The sequence below is a fragment of the Hemitrygon akajei genome, chromosome 14, assembly GCF_048418815.1.
Source record: "Hemitrygon akajei chromosome 14, sHemAka1.3, whole genome shotgun sequence".
In the NCBI taxonomy this organism is placed as follows: domain Eukaryota; kingdom Metazoa; phylum Chordata; class Chondrichthyes; order Myliobatiformes; family Dasyatidae; genus Hemitrygon; species Hemitrygon akajei.
Genome location: NC_133137.1, coordinates 64,544,943 through 64,566,624, shown reverse-complemented (window position 1 = coordinate 64,566,624; position 21,682 = coordinate 64,544,943). Strand labels below are relative to the sequence as shown.

Below are 21,682 nucleotides of genomic sequence, written 5' to 3'. Positions count from 1 at the left end.
AAATTTGTGGTTTTGTGGCAGCAGTACAGTATAATGCTTGAAATTACAATAACTTACAATAAATAAATAAAAAGAGGAATGGTGAAGAGTGTTCAAAGTAAACTTATTATCAAATTACATATGTTATTATATACACCCATGAGATTTATTTTCTTGTAGGCATACTCAATAATGTGTAATAGAACAATAACCATAATAGAATCAATAAAAGACCACACCAAGTTTGGTGCTCAGTCAGCGGAAAAGACAACAAACTTAAAATATAAAAAGAAATAATAATAATAATAATCAATAAATATCAAGAGCATGAGATGAGAAGTCCTTGAAAGTGAGTCCATAGGTTGTAGGAACATTTCAATGATGACGTAAAATTATCCCTCTTTGTTCAAGAACCTGGTAGTTGAGGGGTTGTTCATGAAACATTTAGAAATTTGATGAGAGAGGAGAAAAAGCTGTTCCTAAAAATGGATTGTGCATCTTCCGGCTCCTGTACCTCCTCCGTAATGGTAGTAATGAGAAGAGGACTTGACTTGAATGGTGAGGGTCCTTAATGATGGATGCTGTCTTCTTGAGGCACTGCTTTTTAAAGATGTCTTTGATGCCAGGAGAGTTATCCCTGTGATGGAGCTGGCAGAGCTTACAATTTTCTGCCGCCTCTTTCGATTCAGTGCATTGTAACTTCCATACCAGGTGGTTTTGCAACCAGTCAGGATGCTCTACATATGTGTAGACATTTACAAGAGTCCTTCATGCAATACCTAATTTCCTCAAACTTCCAATGAAGTTCAGCTGATGATGTGTCTTCATTATCTAGATGCTCCAAAGCCAAGTGGAGAGCCAGTGAGTTAGCATCCACTGTAGACCTATTGTGGTGATTGGCAAATAGTAGGTCTAGGTCCTTGCTTAGGCAGGAGTTAATTCCATCCATGGCCAACCTCTCAAAGCATTTCATCACCGTAGATGTGAGACAAATCCAAGAGACACAGATTCTGCTCTCCTCTATGTTGCTCATTCAGATGCTCTGATAAATCTGTCATCGTCATTGTTCTCTTTGAAATAAAAACAGTCATTGAACGCCCTGTGTAGTCTATGAATTAAATACAGGTAGGATCTGAGCCAGTGCATTTAGTTACTGTCACAAACTTACTTCCTGGCACTTCATCGCTCTCCTTGGCAGCAACATGAAATTGAACCAGTAATGGTACAGAATTTCAACTGGATTTGATCTTTTATCTATGTCATTGTTAAGACAGTCTCTTTGTAGCATTGTCCGCCACTGCTTCTCCCACAGCTTATCTGCTATTGAAACATTCTCTCTTTGTCACTTCTCGATTTGTTTAATTCAGTCACTCCTGGCTGTTTTTCCTTGTTCTACCTCTAATCACTGCTTCCCACTTGCTGCTTGTCATTTACCACCTTACCTTGTGTCTCCCCACTGCCATCGCCCCTCCATCCACCACAACAGTTACTTTGTGCTCGTTAAACTGCTCAGCAGCACAACTTAAATTCTCTAAACGCTTTTTGCAGATTCTTTCATAAATGTGTTCTTCCCTGCCTTTGCAACATCAGAGCTACACAATACTTCACTATATCCCGTCTCATTCAGTTCAGACGCCTTGATATTTTCTTTTATCGTTTGTGCCTAGAGCTGTAAAGGCCCAAAGCTTTCATGTTCCTCTTGAAAGGTCTATCCACCTCTATATCTCTCCTTCCTTTATGTGGTGATTTTTGAACTGTAACTCTTTTGGCTCAGTGTCATATTTAATTTGCCAATTCCTCTTTGAGATGCCTGGGGACATATTTCTGTGCCAAAGTGCTATTTATCTTGGTTGTTATTTTTAGCCCATTCTCTTCCAGATTACACCTGACAATATGCACAGGGATGGGGATGGCTGCCACAGGGAAGCTCTTCTCTGTCTCTCTTATGGATTCAGAAAATGTTAATACACTTCTGTAATTGACTTTAAAGTACCTTGAGTTATATAGCCCTTCAGTATAAGCCAGCTTTTTAGTATTCCTTTTAGCCCTGAGGCAATAATACTCTCAGTGTTAGCTAAGTGTGTGTGAAGATGTGCAGTCTTCTGGTGCTGGTTAATAATCAGCTCGGCATTCTCCACACATCTGCAAACTCTGGTTTGCTGCCACTGTCTCCTCTCATCAGAACTGAAATGACATTATAGCCTACCCCCTTCAAATAATTAAGTCTTTTTATTGGCAAGAGCAGGTAGAAATTTAGATTGGCTTCATAGACTCTGGCATAGAAATATGAGACAGGAAGTTGGATGTACAAAATATTATTGTTATGGAACAATATTGCATATTATTATCAGTCACAAGAGACTCTGCAGATGCTGGAATCCAAGGCAACATGAACAAATTGCTGGAGGAACTCAGCAGGTCAAGAGACATCTATGGAAATGAATACACAGTTGACATTTCGGGCGAGACCCTTCTACAGGATTGGACTGGAAGTGGGAGGATGCCAAAATAAAAAGGTTGGAGAGGGAGGGGAAGGAGGATAGCTAGAAGGTGATAGGTGAAGCCAGGTGGATAGAAAAGGTAAGGGGCTGGAGAGGAAGGAATCTGATGGGAGAGGAGAGTGGACTGTAGGAGAAAGGGGAGGACACGGGGAGGTGATAGGCAGGTAAGAAGAGTCTTCCCTAACATTGCACGTAGGGAGTCCAAGACCTTGTGTAGAATTACAGTAAGGTGGAGTTAGAGTAAAGGAAGAGTATGCATAGTGTATAGCAATGATTCAGTTTCCTCAATAAAGTTATTCACCCTTATTTGAGAAATTAATTTTTTTACAAAGCAAGAAACCTATTAGAATTTAGGAAGCAGTAAGGGAGAATCTGAAGCACGAGTTTCTGGAGAGAACAGATTGAAGATCTGGATACAGCAAAACCAGAGCATGACAGTACCAGTATGGGAGCATAATTGAAAATGCAGCGTGCATTTTAATTTCAACTTCACAATTTGCTTATGAATCAGGAACAGGAGTTGGTCATTTGTCCCCTCTAGATCACCTGCTCTGCAATTCAATAAGATCACAGATATAAACTGATGATGTAAACTGAACTGCCCGCTCTGGATTATCGCTGGTAACCATTCTACCTGCGCCTTAAAAATACTCAATGACATTTTTTATTTTGCACTTTGTGGAAGAGAGTTCCAAAGATTTATAGTTCTCTGAGTGAAAACAAGATTGCCTTGTTATCTGTCTTAGATGGGGTTTTTTTAAAACACTGAGTTTTAGTTCTAAAATCTATGAAATTCCATCTCACTTTTCCTAAACTCTAGTGGATACAAGCCTAGCCTGTTGAACCTTTTCTCAGAAGACAGTCTGCCCAATCCATGTATCAGTTAAGTGAACCTTCTCTGAACTGCTTCCAAAATATTTCTACCTGCACTTAAGTGAGAGTAGTATACTATACTCCAGATGCAGTCCCTGAAGTAAACTGTATAACTGAAGCATACCTTCTCTAATTTTCTATTTAATTCCCTGAACTATATGCGATAATGTTCTGTTAGCTTTCTAATGACTTGCACATTAGGTTTTTTGGTGAATCGTTCATTAAACACCCACATTAGTCTGTATCTCAGAATTCAGCAGTCTCTCACTGTTGAAATAGACTTCTCTCTTATTTTTCTTGCTAAACTTCCACATTGTACTCCATTTGCCAAATCATTGCCCATTCACTTAACCTTTCTCTAGCAACCTTTTGATGTCTTTGCACCTAATTTTCTTACTCAACTTTGTGCCATCATCAAAATTACCTTCCATACATTGTGGCTTAATCCAAGTAACTTGTGTGAATTGTAAAATGTTGTAGTCCCAATATTGTTTCCTATATAACATTTTGCAAAAGACCTATTTGTCCCCAAACTCAGTTTATTATTAGTCAGCCAATCTTGCATTCATGCATTATTTTTGGCACTTTCACACATCCACACTTATTCTCTTTATCCAAGGTACGTTATTTCTTTTGAATTCCAGATCTCCAATAAATTGGCCAAAGATGATTTCCCTTTTCATAAAGTCATGTGGACCAGTTGGTTTCCTTGAATTTTGATTTAATATCTTGAAAAATAGCTTCTAATTTCTTTTTTCTAGTTTTGTGCTTTCTGTCTCACAGTTTGAAAAAGGAATTAAGTTTGTCTTTTTCCAATCTAACAAAACCTTTCTTGAATCTTGGAATTTTAAAACCAGTACATTAACCGTCTCACTTGTCACTTCTGAGCCAAGGATGAAGCCCACCAGGAGCCTGAAATTTGTCAGCCCTCATCTCCAAGAATTTTTCTCAGTACTGCTTCCTTAGTTGTTGAAGTTTTACTGTCCACTGGCCGGTATACCACTCCTATAAGTTGTTTCCCAAACATGAGAAAACCTTCAGATGCTGGAAATCCAATGCAATACACACAAACAATGCTGAAGAAACTCAGCAAATCAAGCAGCATCCGTGGAAATTAATAAACGCTCAATGTTTTGGGCCAAGACCCTTCATCAGGACTGGGGAAAAAAAGATGAGGTCCGAATAAGAAGGTGGGGGGAGTGGAGGAAGAAGTGCAAGGTGGCAGGTGACAGGTTAAACTGGTAGAGGGAGAGGGGGGTAAAGTAGGAAGTTGATTGGTGAAAGAGATAAAGGGCTGCAGGAGGGGAAATCTGATAAGAGAGTAGTAGATCATGGAAGAAAGGGAAGGAGTACTAAAGAGAGTTGATAGCCAGTTAAGGAGATGGGAGAGAGAGAGAGAAAAAAACTGGAATGGGGAATGGTGAAGGGGGGGTTCCAGGTTAGAGAAATCGATGTACTTGCCATCAGATTGGAAGCCGCCCAGATGAAATATGAGAAGTTGCTCCTCCAATCTGAGAGTGGCCTCAAAGGCGGCAGTAGAGGAAGCGATAGACTCTCCTGTCCCCTACAAGTTACTTCTTGCCTTTATTATGTTTAATCTCCACCCAAAACACTTCTCCATTGGGTTTTCCTGAACATGGCACAATATAGTGGAGCAGATTTGATAGACCAAAATGGCCTAATTTTGCTCCTGTGTCTTATGGTCTTGTTGTGATGTCCATAAAGTAAATCTTTGGGGTGGACCTTCTTATTGTCAGTCATTCCCATAAAAGCCAAGCTGTAGGCTTTTCTGATTTGAACATCAGCAAGTGTGCAGCTAAGCTTCTTGCCAATCTTTGGATTGCCCTTTTGTTAGTCCAGCAGAGACCACTGTTGCGTTGTTGACCCTCCATGGTGTTCACTATCTGAGTGATATCTTCCCGCCTGTGATTTGACAGGTAGTTTTGATCTGATCAGTGTATTTAAAATGTGCAAATGGCTCATGCTGGATGAAGCTTTATTGTGAGAAAATACAGGCATTGCGAATGATGGCTGAAACGCTTGGTTCTACCCATTTGATTGGTTAGCTGAGGCTGTCACAAATTGTATGTTTTAGTTCTTCAGGAAGGTTTGACTGTCATTTCACTGGTTTAAAATATTTACCCAATTACTCTGGTAACCAGTAACAGCTGAAATGAGTTAATACCAACAGGGCACAGAGTATCTGAAACTGAAAATGCTGTTATTCACTTCATTACTTTGACTCTTCAATCTTATAAATCTTCAAGTTAGTTACTTGTGTGGAATTGTATTATCCTTTTGAGGATTGCCACCACCTGAGGTAGTTGATCAAGCCAAGGGTAGGACATCACTAATTGTCAGTGTCATTCACAAGAGGAGCCAGTCTTGTTGGAAGGCCTTGTGTTGTCACATGCTTGGAGATGCTCAAGGCAACTGGTGATATCACATGACTCATTGGTCATAGGGTGATGTGAGTTCAGTTCCTGCAGACCATGGAATATCATCATGAGCAGGAGATGGGAAAGAGCTAAAAATTGATCCTTACTGAAGATTGCACTCTCCTTTGTGAAGAAATTATCTTGATTCTTGGAGGTAGGAATGGCAGTACACAGGTTGCATTTTGCTTTGCTTTGTACCTCAAGAAAATGAATCTTGGGGTACTTTGATAATAGATTTAATTATAATTTTAAACTTTGAACTTGTAACAGTCTTGGTGAAAGAATCGACAGACATACTTTATTGATCCTGAGGGAAATTGGGTTTCGTTACAGTCACACCAACCAAGAATAGTGTAGAAATATAGCAATATAAAACCATAAATAATTAAATAATAAGTAAATTATTCCAAGTGGAAATAAGTCCAGGACCAGCCTATTAGCTCAGGGTGTCTGGCACTCCGAGGGAGGAGTTGTAAAGTTTGATGGCCACAGGCAGGAATGACTTCCTATGACACTCAGTGTTGCATCCCAGTGGAATGAGTCTCTGGCTGAACGTTCTCCTGTGCCTAAACAGTACATTATGGAGTGGATGGGAGACATTGTCCAAGATGGCATGACAGCATCCTCTTTCCAGACACCACCGTCAGAGAGTCCAGTTCCACCCCCACAACATCACTGGCCTTACGAATGAGTTTGTTGATTCTGTTGGAGTCTGCTACCGTCAGCCTGCTGCCCCAGCACGCAACAGCAAACATGATAGCACTGGCCACCACAGACTCGTAGAACATCCTCAGCATTGTCCGGCAGGTGTTAAGGGACCTCAGTCTAATGGAAATGACTGTTAGTGAAATGTTTTGCCCTTCATTATTGGTGCGTTAATTTACTTGAGACTTCACTTGGCACCAGTGAGCTCCCTGCCATTTCCACAAAGTGTGGAAAGAGAAGTTTTGGTGAGTTTAGAATTGCATCAAGCAAAGACAATCTTACTGAGTTGGAGAACCAGGAAGACCCAACTGTAGAAGTGTCAAGGTAGATCCTATGCTTATCGGGCCGCTATTGAACAGAATTGTGAAAATTTTTGAACAGTATAAAAGACTAAACAGTCAATATGTTTGGATCGATACAGTGCATCAATTTTACTAAACAATTAATAATTCTGGAAGAGGTGAGAGTGAACTGTATTTGAAAGATATTATTTCAGATGAAACGAATATTTGAAGAAAAATTTATTAGACATGCTCTTAAGTGTAAGTCAACAAGTGCTCAAGAATTGTGTTCAAGAATGGAGCAGTGTTGTAGTGTAGTGGTTAGCACAATGCTCTACAGCACAGGCAATCTGCTGCTGCCTCTAAGTTTGTACATTCTCCCTGTGATTGCATGAGTTTCCTCTGGATGCTCTGGTTTCCTCCCACAGTCCAAAGATGTACAAAATTGTCCCATGATTAGGTTAGGATTAAATTGGGGGATAGCAAGGTGATGTGGGCTGGAAGGGCCTACTCCACACTATCTCAATAAATAAAATTATATAAAAATAAAGATAATAGGGAGAAAGCATGTCCAGACTTTAAATACATTGGTACTTTTACAAAATCACCTAATCATACTTACTTTTGGCAATGCATTTTGGTATTATTATTCCAGTGCAAACAAAAAGTTGGTCATAGTTATGTGATCTCTTAATAGCAGTGTTAAATATTTATATTATACCCTTTGTAAAATCAACTCCTTTGTACGTGTATTAACTGGAAAACATATTGCTGAACATAAAGCTTGAAACTTCCGCAAACTTCAGTCCTGAATGTTATTTGCTTGCTTTTATTGTTTGCATGATTTTTTGTCTCTGCACATTGCTTTCTTTTATTGGGCTCTATTGGGTTTCTTTGTTTCGTGGCTGCCCATGCGGAGAGGAATCTTAAAGTTGTATACCCACTAAGATAATAAATGTACTTTGAGTCTAAGAAAAACAGATGTGTAACTGTAGAGTCAGAAGTACAAAAGTAGTTTCCATGTTTGTTAACTGTAAGGTACTCATCGTGCCATTGTTGTTTTGTGAATGTGACTGCACTAAAGTACGGTTCAACTCCAGGGAATTCAGCACGTTCAAAGATAAATAAACATTGTCAGAACATTTATTCTAGAGTTTAATAAAGAGTTCGACCATCTTATGAATTGTGATGCACAATGAGAATGTTTAGAGAACCATAATTAATAATAGGAATTTTAATTCTGGTTCAGAGAAAGCTGGGGATTTTTTCACTGGATAAGAGTAGCTGTAGGTATATAGTCAAAGTGTTGCTCTGTCCCTGAAAACTTCGTGTGGAAGATCTCCATCTACCTTGGTTTCCTGTTTTTATTCTGTAATAAGTAAATTTTAGAATTTCTTCAAAGCATGAATGTAAGAATTGTTCTACATACAGCTATTTCCCCTTGGATTTTCTTTTGAGTTAATTAAAGAGTGCGTAATGTACTGAGAGGCAGAAAATGACAGAGGGGTCAGAACAGCATGGTGTGGTTCTGGAAGCAATTCTGCCACCATGATCCAATATTGTGACTTGCATTTTGACATCACAAATAAATATCCAGTGTCAGATAAAACTCTGGACAGTTGCAAAGCAATAGCGATGTTGACTCCGTTCACTTAAGACACAATACTAAATCTCTTTGTTAAAGGCCATTACTACTTTGGCAATATTTTTTCGATCTGAGGACGTTAGTTTCATTGAAATCATGTGTTATATAGCACTGAAGTAGGGTTTTGCACCATTTCTTCAAGCAGGTCTGTTTCATGTTGTGCTCCGTGCAAAGCTGCTTCAATGTTTACATCCAACTCTATCGTCCTTCCCTCATGTTAAGTCTACAATCCCTTTGAATGCAGTCTGCCAAGCAGTGAGTTCTCCATCCTAACTGCAGAGTAAAGGAGGTTTTCTTATGTTTCTTGGGCCCAGCGACTATGTTTCATCAGGAGTCTGTGGATATTTGGCAGACTCCTGCGAATATCCAGACATGTATGGTAGAGGGCATTCTGACTGGTTGCATCACTGCCTGGTATGGAGGCTCCAATGCAGAATGGTAGTCTCAGCCTGCTCCATCTTGAGAACAAGCCTTCCTGCTGTTGAGGGCATTTCCAAAAGGCAGTGCCTCAAGAAGCCATCATTCATCATAAAGGACCTTCACCACATGGGACATGCTCTCCTCTCATTGCTACCATCAGTGAGGAGGTTCAGGACCCTGAAGATCTACACTCAGCATTTTAGGAACAGCTTCTTCTCCTCTGTCATCAAATTTTTGAATAATTCATGAACCAATGAAAACTACCTCAACATTTGCTTTTGTACTATTTCTTTATTTTATTGTAATTTAATTTTGTCTTGCACTGTACTGCCACAAAACAACAAATATCACTACTTGTGTCAGTGATAGTAAACCTGATTCTAATCACTGTTACCTTAATTCTGTTTTGACCACCTGGTCAAATGTTTAGACAGAATCCTTTTATAACCTTGTGCACTCTTGATCATTCTTGTGTCTGTTTTCACGAGAATGCACCCGTTTTATTTTCCTTTTTCCTCCCATTCTCATAAATATATATCTTTTTACAAGTCCTCCAGATGTTTTTTTACAATATGGAAGCCATGACTATTAATTGCTATTAACTGGGGTGTCAGTGTTTCTATGATGCCTGACTCTGTCCTTGTGGAATTTTATGTTTCATTGCACTAATACCCTGTTTTATGTCTTGTCATCTTTACGTTCTCCCCAATCCTAATTGGAAATCTTTTACCCACAACGATAAAACATATTCATTCACCCTTGTATGTTAGAAGTTGTTTTTCAGTTAATAATATATTTTACAAATTTATTACTACCTTCCTGTACGTTTATAACATCCTGTGAATTTGTTGTGTGGGGCTGGGTTTGCCAGCCAGTACCCATGATTCCATCAGTGAGCAACTGTGGTGACTTCAGATTCCTTGTCATGTGGGAGGATAAACTCCAGAAGCCTTTGCAAAAGGCAAGACTGTTGGTAGGTGGGCAAAGGGTCTCTTTCAGCCAGCGGCTTGAAAGATGTGTGACAATGCAAATTCAGAGGTCAATTTGCTCAGGAATGGTGTGTGGGTTCATTGATAGGCCAGCCTTAAAATTTCTGATCTGCTCATGACAAAGTTTAAAATTTCTAACCCACCCCGGCCCTTTCTGGATCTGATTTTAGTTTCACCTCAGTTTCACCGAGACTTTGAAAGTCTGCATTATGTGCATGGGTCAGGTTACTAATAACTTTTCAACCATAAAGCACGGTAGCGTAGTGATTGGCGCAGTCACTTTACACCACCAGCGATCACTGATCAGGGTTTGGAGCCATAATCAAATTTGAACCTTTAATGATAAATGAAGGCCTGCATACTTGTGCCTGGCCATCTGCCACAGCTGAAAACATGGCGATTGACATTGTAGTGGCTGTGGAAGTACCAGAACTTGGTGATAATCATACTTACACTTGGGTCTGGTCTGATTGGGTGGGAAGTTTAAAACAAAACCAGCTAACAGGAATGCTCACTTTCTGTGAATGGCTATGTTGTGCCGGGCTGTTTGTATGACATCTGGTCCCAGTTGAGTCTGTGCCAAGCCACAAGTTTTCTGTTCTTCATGAAGGTTGCTTTCATTGATAATATTACTCGCACTGACCATCTGCTCTTGAAACCATTACCATCGTTTACCTTCTAAAGTTACCAGCTACTATGTTCAAGATACAGGAGTTAATGCCAAGACGCTGTTCTCTCTGTTCCATCCTCTATCTGAGTCTCCCTTCATTCACAGTGATGTCCTCCTAGTCCTTCAGTGGCTTCAGTCTGACAATGGGTAAATGCTTTCAAGGCCTATCCCTCCTTATTTTGGTAAATTCTTCCAAGCCAGGAGTCTACATTTTGTTTACCATTTCTACTTCACCCTTCGCCTTGTGACCATGTCTTCAGCCATTTAAGCTCTGCAACTTTCATCCTGAATCTCTCACTCCCTTTTTGCATTCATTAGGGCACACTTTTAAATCTGCAGCTTTAAAAATGATCCCGGATAAAATGCTTGTTAATTTGCAGTTTGTGATTTGTAGTGAAGCTAAAGGAAAAAAAGGTTCATGCTTTCATGAGTTGTTTGAGGGGATACCTAAAAGAGCCTTTTTTCAATCATTTATTGTACCAGGAATAAACTGTATACTGCCCAAGCATAAATTTACCGTATGTAGATTGAATGTTAATTACAATTCATACTTTAATAACTAACTCATTAGATTTCTTTATCAGAAGTATGGGAAATTTATTACAGTGTTAAAGTTGAATCTGAACAAAACTCAGGTGGCCAGCTTCTTATAGTTACGTCAGTTTATTGCACACCCTCCTGCAGGAGTTTGAGACCCAGTTGTCAAAGTTGTAAGTACTGCCACCATCCGACAAGTGGGCCCACTCTCTCTGGTTACAGCCGTATATTTATTCATAGTAAGCCCCATACATTAAAGATGTCATTTGAACTGGTACGCCCTCCAAGACTGCTAGTGCAAAACTTGATTACAGATAAGAGAGTCTGCTAAATCGAAGCTTAATTACAGATGGGTGTGCTGTCCAGTCCTTTCCAGTTATTCCCTTTGCTAGGCCCTGATTTAATTACAGATGGATGTTCATTCCTGTCCTTATCAGTGAGTCCTCCTGCCCTTATCGGTGCGTCCTACTGCCCCTACTCGAATGAGGGTACAATGTACAATGTTATCAAACTCTCAGTGTCTCTTTGCAAACCAAGGGAGAACTACTACAAGCCGGTTTTTAGCTAACTGCTGAAGACAGTTTACTTCAGTTCAAAAATTCATATTCAGTCCCAATTATTCTTTTAGCCAGAGGTTACATAGGTTCAGAATGATTTTTTTAATATCCTCAATTTCTCAACAGTTTAAAAATTCATTTCCACAACTTTTAATATCTGCTTATCATATACTTATGCATTTATTGCAGTTATTTTAATAACTAAAGATTAGCTTTACATGTACACTGAAACAAAGTGAAGTGCATCATTAGCATCAAATGGAATCAGAGGGGATTGTGCTGGGGGCAGCCCTTGGGGTTGCCACGCCTCCGGCACCCACTGAGCATGCTCACAACTCCCCAACTCTGACCGTATTCCTTGGGAATTAGAGGCAACTGAAGTACCTGGAGGAAACGCACGCAGTCACGGGGCAAACAGTGATCACTGGTGGTGTGAAGTGACTTCGCTAACCACTAGGCTACCGTGCTTTATGGTTGTAAAGTTCATTTGGCCAACATTTAATATCATCTGGACATCATATATTTTTGATAAGTGTTCCTTTTATTGCAGTTGTTTTAATAACTGAAGTATTATTTGCAGCAGATTTTGCTGTTGGCGTTGGCTGAGCAGTTAGTATTGGGCAATATCTTGCTGGGTTTTGCAGGCAGTTCCAATGGTGCTCAGCTGTGTGAAGTTTCGGGTGTCTGTATCTGTGCTTTCAACTGCTGCATCTGTCACTGGGCTCAATGGCTGGACTTCACGTGGGGAAACGAATATTGGTTAGATCTCAGGGCACATTGAACCTGATGTAGGGTTATCGATTATTAGGAAGATTTGCTTTGGTAAGTCATATGCACTGTTTCTACTGAAGTTGGTAGTAAAAGCACTAATTCCAAGGCAATGTATCAGATATAACAGATTCTAAATTGGATTTCCAGGACGTTTTGAATCTGATTTCCTGTATTCAGTCTGCCAATGCCTTCTGAGAACGATAAGAGGAAACCCTCTAGCAGATAAATGAGCTGTTTTCAAGCTAGTCTGTAACCAGCCATCTGGAGCTGAATGAAACTGACATGACACCATCCAAATCTTTCAGTCCACATTATTTTCATTTTGAAAGCATTTGCTATTGTGCCCCACTCTGGTTGACCCCATACAGAGCAGTGGCATAGCTTGTGGAGTTGCTGTCTCACCTGATCCAATGATCCGGGTTCAGTTCTGATCCACTGGTGCTGTCTGTGTGGGCTTTGTGCATTCTTCCTGTGAATGTATAGGTTTCCTCCCATGTCAGAGAGTCATATAGCACAGAAACAGACCATTCAGCCCATCTAGTTTGTGCCAAACTATTCTCTCTAGTCCCATTGGCCTGGACCTTAGCTCCATGTTCTTGACCAAACTTCTCTTAAACGTTGAAATGAAATCCCCATCCACCACTTCTGCTAGCAGCTTGTTCCACACTCTCACCACGCTCTGAGTGAAGAAGTTTCCCCTCACGTTCTCCTTAAATATTTCATCTTTCACCCTTAATCCATGGCCTCTAGTTCTAATCTCACTGAACCTCAGTGGAAAGAAATTCTGCTTGCATTTACCCTGTCTATACCAGTCATAATTTTATATGCCTCTGTCAAAATCTCCGCTGATTCTGATAGACTCCAGAGAATAAAGACTGAAACTACTCAACCTTTCTCTGTAACTCGGATTCTCAAGTCCCAACAACATCTTTGCAAATTTTCTCTGTACACTTCCAATCTTATTCATATATTGTTTTTATATGTAGGTAACCAAAACTGCACACAAAACTCCAAATTAGGCCTCGCCTATGCCTTACACAGCTTCAACATAACATCCCAGTTCTTGTACTCAATACATTGATTGCTGTTTTAAAGAAGTATGGGTTAGTAGGTTAGTTAGCCACTATAAATTGTTCGAAGTGTTGTATTGAGTTTTAGAAACTGTGGCGAGTTGTGGAGAGAACATAAGATTATTGTAGAAGGGTGCTTGATGGTCATCTTGCAGTGGATAAACTGAAGGGCCAATTTCTGTGCTGTGATTCAATGACAGGTGCAACATTACATCATGTTGTTCTGTAATAATGATGTGCTTCGTCTTGTCTCTGAGGGTTGAGAGGCACTGGTCTAGATTTCTGTGAAAAAGGTCATCTTGTGTTTCCCTAAATCGAGATCAGTCCGATAATAATCAGAAGTTAATTCTGATTTATGAGAGTGAGTTCACTTTCAATAAATTTTATGGTATTGAGTGGAAAGACCGTTGGATGCAAAAATAATGGCATACGGCAGAGAATAATTTGCTGTATAATGTTACATGTTTATATTACTTGGTTGCTGATTCAACATTTACCTACGGGTTTTGCAGAAGTACCTTCACAAGATTAAGTGCACCCAGTACTGTCTTGGGAGATATTAGGATGGTCACTAGTCGTTAATCTTGCTGGATGTGCTCCTTTATCAAAAATGAATATTAATTAAAATTCATTGAATAGTACTTTTATTACAATTGTCCATTAACATTTCATGAAGGAAATTACACATAGCATTTAGAAGATATGGATATTTATATATTGGTGTGGATTTGGTTGACCTAGTTAATTATATTTATAAAATAATGAAAGTGTATATATCCTGCTGCCAAATCATGTTGCTGTTTGACCTGTAAACTTTGACTTGAGTTTATGCCAGATTAATGAATGAGAAACTTCTTCATTTGTATCCAAACTAAAATTAGTTTGGACAACAGTAAAAGCACAAAACTTAATAAATGTTTCTCCTTACCCATTTGACCATGTTAATAACAAATTTCTAACCATCAGATGAAAGACGATTGGTCTCCAAAAGGCTGTCTGACCCCCTTTTACACATGGATCTGCCGGTCGCTCAGTGAATTGGGTAGCTTGCTGAGTAGTGTTTTAGAGCATACTATAAAGTTTGCATTGATATTCCTCACTGATACCTGTCATAACAGTCTTCTCAACAGTTCTGCTTGACTTGAGTCTTTAAATAATCTGATTTTACAGATAACTTTCCATGTTTATTTTGCCTCAAATGTTTCACTTGTCCATGAATATTTTGATGGCTTGTCAAGTCAGAAGATTTGACTAAGGCTTCTGTAGGAGAAAGGTGCCCTATCATACAGCCTCTGCTGATGTATCTGGTGGTTTCCTAACAATTGGTAAAACTTTGCCTTCAGGAAGGCAAAGTTCTAATGAATTGAGACTGTAATTTTGGACAGAATTTCAAGTTCAAAGTAAATTTATTATCGAAGTATGTGTACGTCACCTTATACTACCCCAGGGTTCCTGTTGTGGCAGGCATTCACAGTAGAACAAAGAAATACAATGGAATCAATGGAAAACTACACACAAAGGCAAACTGCACAGATAAACAATAAGTAATAGAAATAAATAAATTAGTAATACAGGGAGTGTGAGTTTTAGAGGCCTTGAAAGTGTATATAACCTAGAACCGAATCATGTTGCAGTTTGACCTGCATTGATTGTGGGATCAGTTCAATGCTGAGGTGAGTGTAGTTATCCACACTGGTTCTGGACTCTGATGGTTGAAGAGCGTTTCCAATCCTAATTGCTTAAAGCTCAGGAGAATTGTTGTGAGTTTCTCTTTTTATTCTGACAATTTAAATATTGAACGTAGATTTGTGTTTAATGACATGTTTTGTTTCCCCGCAGGAATCTTTTGGACCGAGATACATTTTCTAAGTCAGACCCAAGTAAGTAATTGTAAATTTCAGTTCTCTGTCTGTATGATTTGGACAATACTTGTTGCACTAACAATACATGGAGGCATGTCTAGTTGCAATGAGCAACGTAAACATACTTGCTTCTTACCTGATCTTTAATAAGGCAAGAATTTTTACCCATTGATGCACACTTAGAAAATCACCTGAAATTAAGGGAAATTAGAGTATTCATTTAAGGTTCTGTCTGTTATTTGATAAAGAGTTACATGAAATGTACATGGTGTTTGTGGAGGTGGGGTAGAATGTAAGGAGTTGGGGTAAAATGCTGTGCTGGGAGCATTGTTCACATTGAGGCAAATCTTCAGGACTGTGAACATGTGGATCTCACAGATCAAATGGTGGTAGTTCAGCCAGGTAGGTCAGGCACCCTTGCCTGACATGCCATGCTCTGCAACACTTTTACAAGGTTTCCAAATGATCTTTGGTACCTCTGGCTTCCCCTGCTGACAATCCATTCTGTGTAGTATAAGAAATCGGCACGTTCTTAAGTTGCACTGTGAAGAGAGTTACCAAACTGCATTGAGATGAAAGATGAAAAAGCAAATTGCTGAAGGATTTCTGGAGGCAGAAACGACACTTCCGGTTGGGACCCTACATCAGGTTCACGTCTGGAGACGTTGACTTTCCTCTGTTTCCACAGATGCTGACTGACATAAATTTGTGCAGCAGTTTGTTTTTCTGCTCCAGGTTCCAGCAGTCTCTTTAGTCAAGATAGAAAATGAGATGTTCCTCTCTAAGTGGTTTCCATTTCCTTTGCAATAATACTTTGAGATTCTGTATCAGTAAATGTGATGGCAAACTTGCCACATAAACTGCAGCCATAGGTTATTCTGCCATAAGAAAAACTATTTGCAAAGAAAATTTGCAAGGATGTTGCCAGGACTCGAGGATCTGAGTTGTTGGGAGAGGTTGAATAGGTTATGACTTTATTACGTAGACTGTGGGAGAAGGAAGGGAGAATTGATAGAGGAATACAAAATTATGAGGGGTATAGATAGGGCAAATGCAAGCAGGCTTTTCCCACTTGGGTTGGGTGAAAGGTTAAGGGTGAAATGTTTAAAGAGACCATGGGGGTGGACAACTTTGCTCAGAGCTGTTCAGAGTGTGGAATGAGCTGCCAGTGCAAGTGGTTTATGAGGGTTTGATTTCAGAATTTAAGAATAATTAGGAGAGGTATATGGTTGGGAGGGGTATGGAGGACCATGGTCCGGGTGTAGGTTGATGTGCCTAGGCAGATTAATAGTTTAGCATGGACTAAATGGGCTGAAGGGCCTGTTTCTGTGCTGGAGAGTTCGATGTCTCTATAAGAATCAAATATTTAATTTGCAATGAATTATTTATCATCCTTTGCCATTTGCATGACGACATTATTATTCACGTTTTCCACAATTGTCTATTCCCTGAAACCATTTTGCTATCTATTGGAACTGAGCAAACAAAACCTGGAAACATCTAAAGACAACCCGGAGTGGGGTAAGAGTGGGTGGAACCAGGTTGGGGCGGGGATGGTGCGCTCATGAACAGAGGAGGGGAGCATGGGAATGATGTCAGATGCTGGAGGTGACAGGTGGAAGTGACAAAGAGCTAAAGGTGATGGCATTGATGGAGGAAGGGGAAGAATGGAATAAAAGGAAGTGAGGTGTGGAGGAAACCAGTGGAGGAATGTATGCGTAATTGATGGATTAAGAGGGGGGAGAGAGAATGGATGAGATTGGATTAACCGGCTCTGTTCCTGAGGCAATTTAGAAGGAATTGTTTGGGTCAAGGCGTAGTTTAAAAGTATCACAGCCTTCAGAGCATTGAGGCAAAAAGTCCAGAAAAAAAGAAATAGACACTAAGTTAACATTCCTGGTTTTGCCAGAAATTCTGTTTTTCTTTTTTTTTAATCTTTACTTCAGCTTTCCAACCTCCAAAGAATTTTCTGATCTTCCTGATGGACCTTCTTTCTCATGTAACTAACCCCAATGGTTTGGCTTCATCCATAATTGTACACACTAAGTTACTTTGTCCTGTCTGAATTATTAATGGTGAAAATGTTCCACACCATTCATGCTCACTTTTTGATCACCCGTTCAAAAGGGTCATCTCTTCAGGGTTTACTTAGAACAGCCCGGGGTGGGGATGTGACTTGATGTGACCTGATGGGCATTTTTGATATAAAAGGTTGCGCCAAAAGCTTGAATAGTGCTAAAGGAAAATTAGGTAGTTCAGGTCATCCACAACTTACAAACACCTAGTTTATATACAGACTGTAGATATGAGTAAGTGATTGGGAGATGATGGTATATACTTGCTGGCTGCTGCAGGGCTGTGGGCATACTCAGCAATGTGAGAACTCGACTGTCACAATGAGGTTACACTCAGGTTGGAGGAGCAACACCTTGTATTACTTCTGGGTAGCCCCCAACCTCATGGTGTGAACATCAATTTCTCAAACTTTTTCACCATTCCCTCTTCCTTCTCTCACTTTATCTCCTTACGTGCTCATCACCTCCCTCTGGCACCCTTTCATGACCTTCTGTCCTCTCCTATCAGATTTCACCCCCCCTTTCTCCAGCCCTGTATCTCTTTCACCAATCAACTTTGCAGCTTTTTAATTCACCCCTTTGCCCCCTCCTGTTTTCACTTATCACCTTGTGCTTCTTCCTCCTCTCCCCCAACTAATTTCTCATCTTTTTTTCTCCTGTCCTGAAATGTCACCTGTACTCTTTTCCATTATTTTCTATATAAGGTTTTTTTTCTAATCAGAATTTTAGCTGGAAAGTTCACTATTTATTTCAGATTATATGTTTCATTCTGTTAAATTTTCGAAGTGTTTCTTCTTGTTTGGCCTAATTATTATTTTTACTTATAGCAATTTTAAAAAAAAATAGCTATTTTCAAATGTGCCATTTAAGATTACTTTTTGACATTTTCCGTCACTGGATCAGATACAAATCAACTTTAAATTTAAAAATTATGAGGTAGTACTTTGGGACATATCACCAAATATTTTCAATTAATATTAATTCAAAATTACATGAATTTATAATGGAACTTCTGGAATATACTATTAATGTTTTAGATATTATTCAGTCTCAATGTATAAGGATATGTATACAAGGAGATTCTTTGAAGATAATTGATTCCAAAACTAATTAATGTGTAGCTGGTATGGCAATGGTGGTAGATTTAAGTTGAGATTAATGTGGAAAGTAGGTTATTAATTCTTCTGTACTAATGCTAGTTAGGGGAATAAGTTGCAGAGCAGCAAAATTAGAATCAAGACCAAAATTACACTAATTATCCCTTTCTCCCATTTTGCTTGATTGAATTTGTTTTGCTAGCTATCTATAAAATTCTTAGTTTAAAGGTTCATTGCCTCGAGAAGATAGAAAGACTGTAAGTAATGTGTTACAGTCTTGAAGACACATACTCAAATTTTTAGGAACAGCTTCTTCTCTTCTGCCATCAGATTTCTGAATGGTCCAGGAGCACGTTCTCACTATTTTGCTCTTTTTGCTCTATTTATTGATTTTTAAAAATTTTGTTAATATAACTTGTAGTATTTTTGTATGTTACACTGTACTGCTGTTGCAAAGCAAGAGAATTCACAACTATATCAATGATAATAAACCTGATCCTGGTACACCAACTGAACAATTATATTGCTGATTGAATTTTGATGTTATCGTCATGGCAATTTGGTTGATGACAGAAATTTTATTGATGAATTATTACATTTCCAAATGTGAGATTGGTACTGGCAACGATGTGAGTAGAGATGATCTTTTCTTGTAGCAGCTGAATGCTGACTAGTTCCTTAATTGAATGGTGACGATGGAGCAGACTGCAGTGGTGGAAGACAAGGTGACTGTGTGAGTGGTGTAATTGAAAAAGAGACAGTGGTTAGTAATTTGAGTATGGATGGACAGATGGGAAACGCAGGAAAAACGTTTGAAATGAACTTTATAGACAATGGTAGACCTGAATGGACTTCAGAGGCAAATGAATCACCTTGAAATTAGAGCATGAACTAGACAATATCTATTTGAGGAAAAACTTGAGAAGCAGGAGTGGGAATAGGCCTTTAGCCAAGATCATGAATGTTTTTTCTACCCTAGTGTTAATTTTAAATGAGTTTCTCATATGCCTTCATATCCAGAAATCTGTCACTTTATGTCTTGGGTGATCACCATGATTATGCCTCCATTGCTCACCAGGATAGTGAATTCTAAAGATAAAATGTTTGCAATGAGGAAAAGGAAATGATGAGTCAACCTGCTCTTCAAGTTGTGAAGAAAAACAATGAGCACAGCTATGGGATAGAGAAATAGGCAACTCTGAAATTTGTTTGTTTACTTAATAGGTGCTCTCAGTTTATTATGATAGTCAATTGCATAATTTGTCCCCTTAATACATGTTGATTTTGGTTAAGGTTAGTTTGCACTGATAGAAGCTGCTGAATGGGTGTGGATTCCATGCATCTGCTGATGGAAGCCTCTCCAAAGAATGAGACAGGCTTGTGGAATGCAAAGTTGAGCTCCAACTGAATTTTACTTGAGGCACCTGATCACTTACTGGGAAGGAACAATGTAATCAGTGCATTGGAATCCGGGAAGCCAACCCAGCCCTGTGGGACGAGGTTGCCATCTTGCTGATTGCGTCATCTAGATGCCTCGCCTTTGGCAACATTGCGAAAGGTTTGATCACCTCCATCTTGTGGTCAAAGCTTAATTCCATCTCTCAACAGCAGCCACACGCCATCACAATGCATCACATTGCTCATTTTGAACAGGGCACATGCATTATGGGTTTTCACTCATCTTCAGGTACAATAGTCCAATAGTATTCTACAGTACACACATCTTGTAGTTTGCCTGCACTCCCAGCCAGACACACTGTGCAAAATTCAAACATTCTCCCCTTTTTACTAAAGGATGCTATGCAATTCATGCCATTACGGACAGGGAGCTAAGCATGAGGCATTAGCTGAACAGTTGTTAGAGTGAGTGGGATGTGTGGCAGTGCACAGATAACTGAGGATAACATTGTGCACTTAACTTTATCTGCAACCTCGTATTCCTTATAACCTGTTTGCTCCTTCCCCTTGGTGTGAGTTTACAGCCCAGTAACCAGGGATTCTCATGTGGCCTCGAGGCAGTGGAGGAGAAGTAGGCAGCTTACCACTTAGCCCTTGCACCTATCGGTTCAAGTACAGATAGCTTGAAAGTCTTGAGCAGGATCTGCTGCTGGTGTGTCATTGTAAATGCAGGGTCTGCAGCTAAGGCAGAGAGAAGATCTCTGATGCCACCTCTGGATGACAGAATGGCAAGAGAAGTCCTGCACCAGTGGACTTGTCTGGGGATTTTAATGTCAGATGCTGTTTGACTTGTTGAGTTCCTCTAGTGGTCCAAGATGGAGCTGATAAGTGGTGACTATTTGCATGTATCTCCAATGGGAATCATCAAATATTCCCGTTTAGGACTACTACAGGTGAAATCCAAGGTTACAGCCAATGATACTTCAGTAAGTAGCATTGTCTCAGATGATTTAAAAAAAAAAATCAATCAATCCTAAAAATTGACGGACCCCAGAAGGCAGGCTCAAGACCCGAGTGCATTTCTCCTTTAAGACAAAGGAAGCAGGGAAGGAGTGCTGGATTACAGGTACATTTGAAACACAGGCTTTGAACTGCCACTCCCAACTACTCAGCAACTGAACAGTCTCTGGAAAATAAAATCGAAGACTTCAGAGCAAGATTGCAGTGCCAGAGGGCATCAGAGACTGCTGTGCGCAAAAACATGACTCACCCTTGTCATTTCAGACATAGTGTTACAGCCTGACTGCTTCACCGTCCACCGAAAAGGCAGGTAGAGGAGGTGGAGAATGCAAAGGCAGTTCTTTCTCAATCCTGCTCACCCGATCTGGAACTACTAGTGGTTAAATGTCGTCTGTTTTATCTTCCAAGAGAATTTTCTGCCATCGTCCTGGTAGCAGTTTACATTTTGCCTCTGGCCAACATGAGGCAGGCGCTGGTGGAGTTGTGATCGGCAGATAAAAAACAGTACACTGATTTCTTTCCTATCATTGCGGGGGATTTCATCCAGGCCAGCTTGAAGAAGTCTCTGAACAAATACCTCCAACATATCAGCTGTGGAACCAGAGAAGCCAACACACTTGACCACTGTTATACACCATCAAGAATGTATGCCATCCCATGAGCACAGTTTGGAAAATCCAATCACCTGGCTGTACTTCTACTCCCAGCATATAAACAGAGACTAAAAGGATCAAGAAGGTATGGCCAAGGTAAGTAGAGGAGTGCTTATAGACTGGACAATATTCAGGGATTCA

The 21,682-nt window shown here is 39.8% G+C and overlaps 1 protein-coding gene across 1 annotated transcript in view; it reads left to right on the top strand.

The window, feature by feature from the left end:
• LOC140738644 (copine-8) overlaps positions 1–21,682 on the top strand; it is a 306,170-nt gene that overhangs the window by 46,701 nt on the left and 237,787 nt on the right. Inside the window, exon 2 of the mRNA XM_073066254.1 lies at positions 15,276–15,316. Coding sequence (XP_072922355.1) covers positions 15,276–15,316 — 41 coding nt within the window. The remainder of the gene's footprint in view (positions 1–15,275; positions 15,317–21,682) is intronic.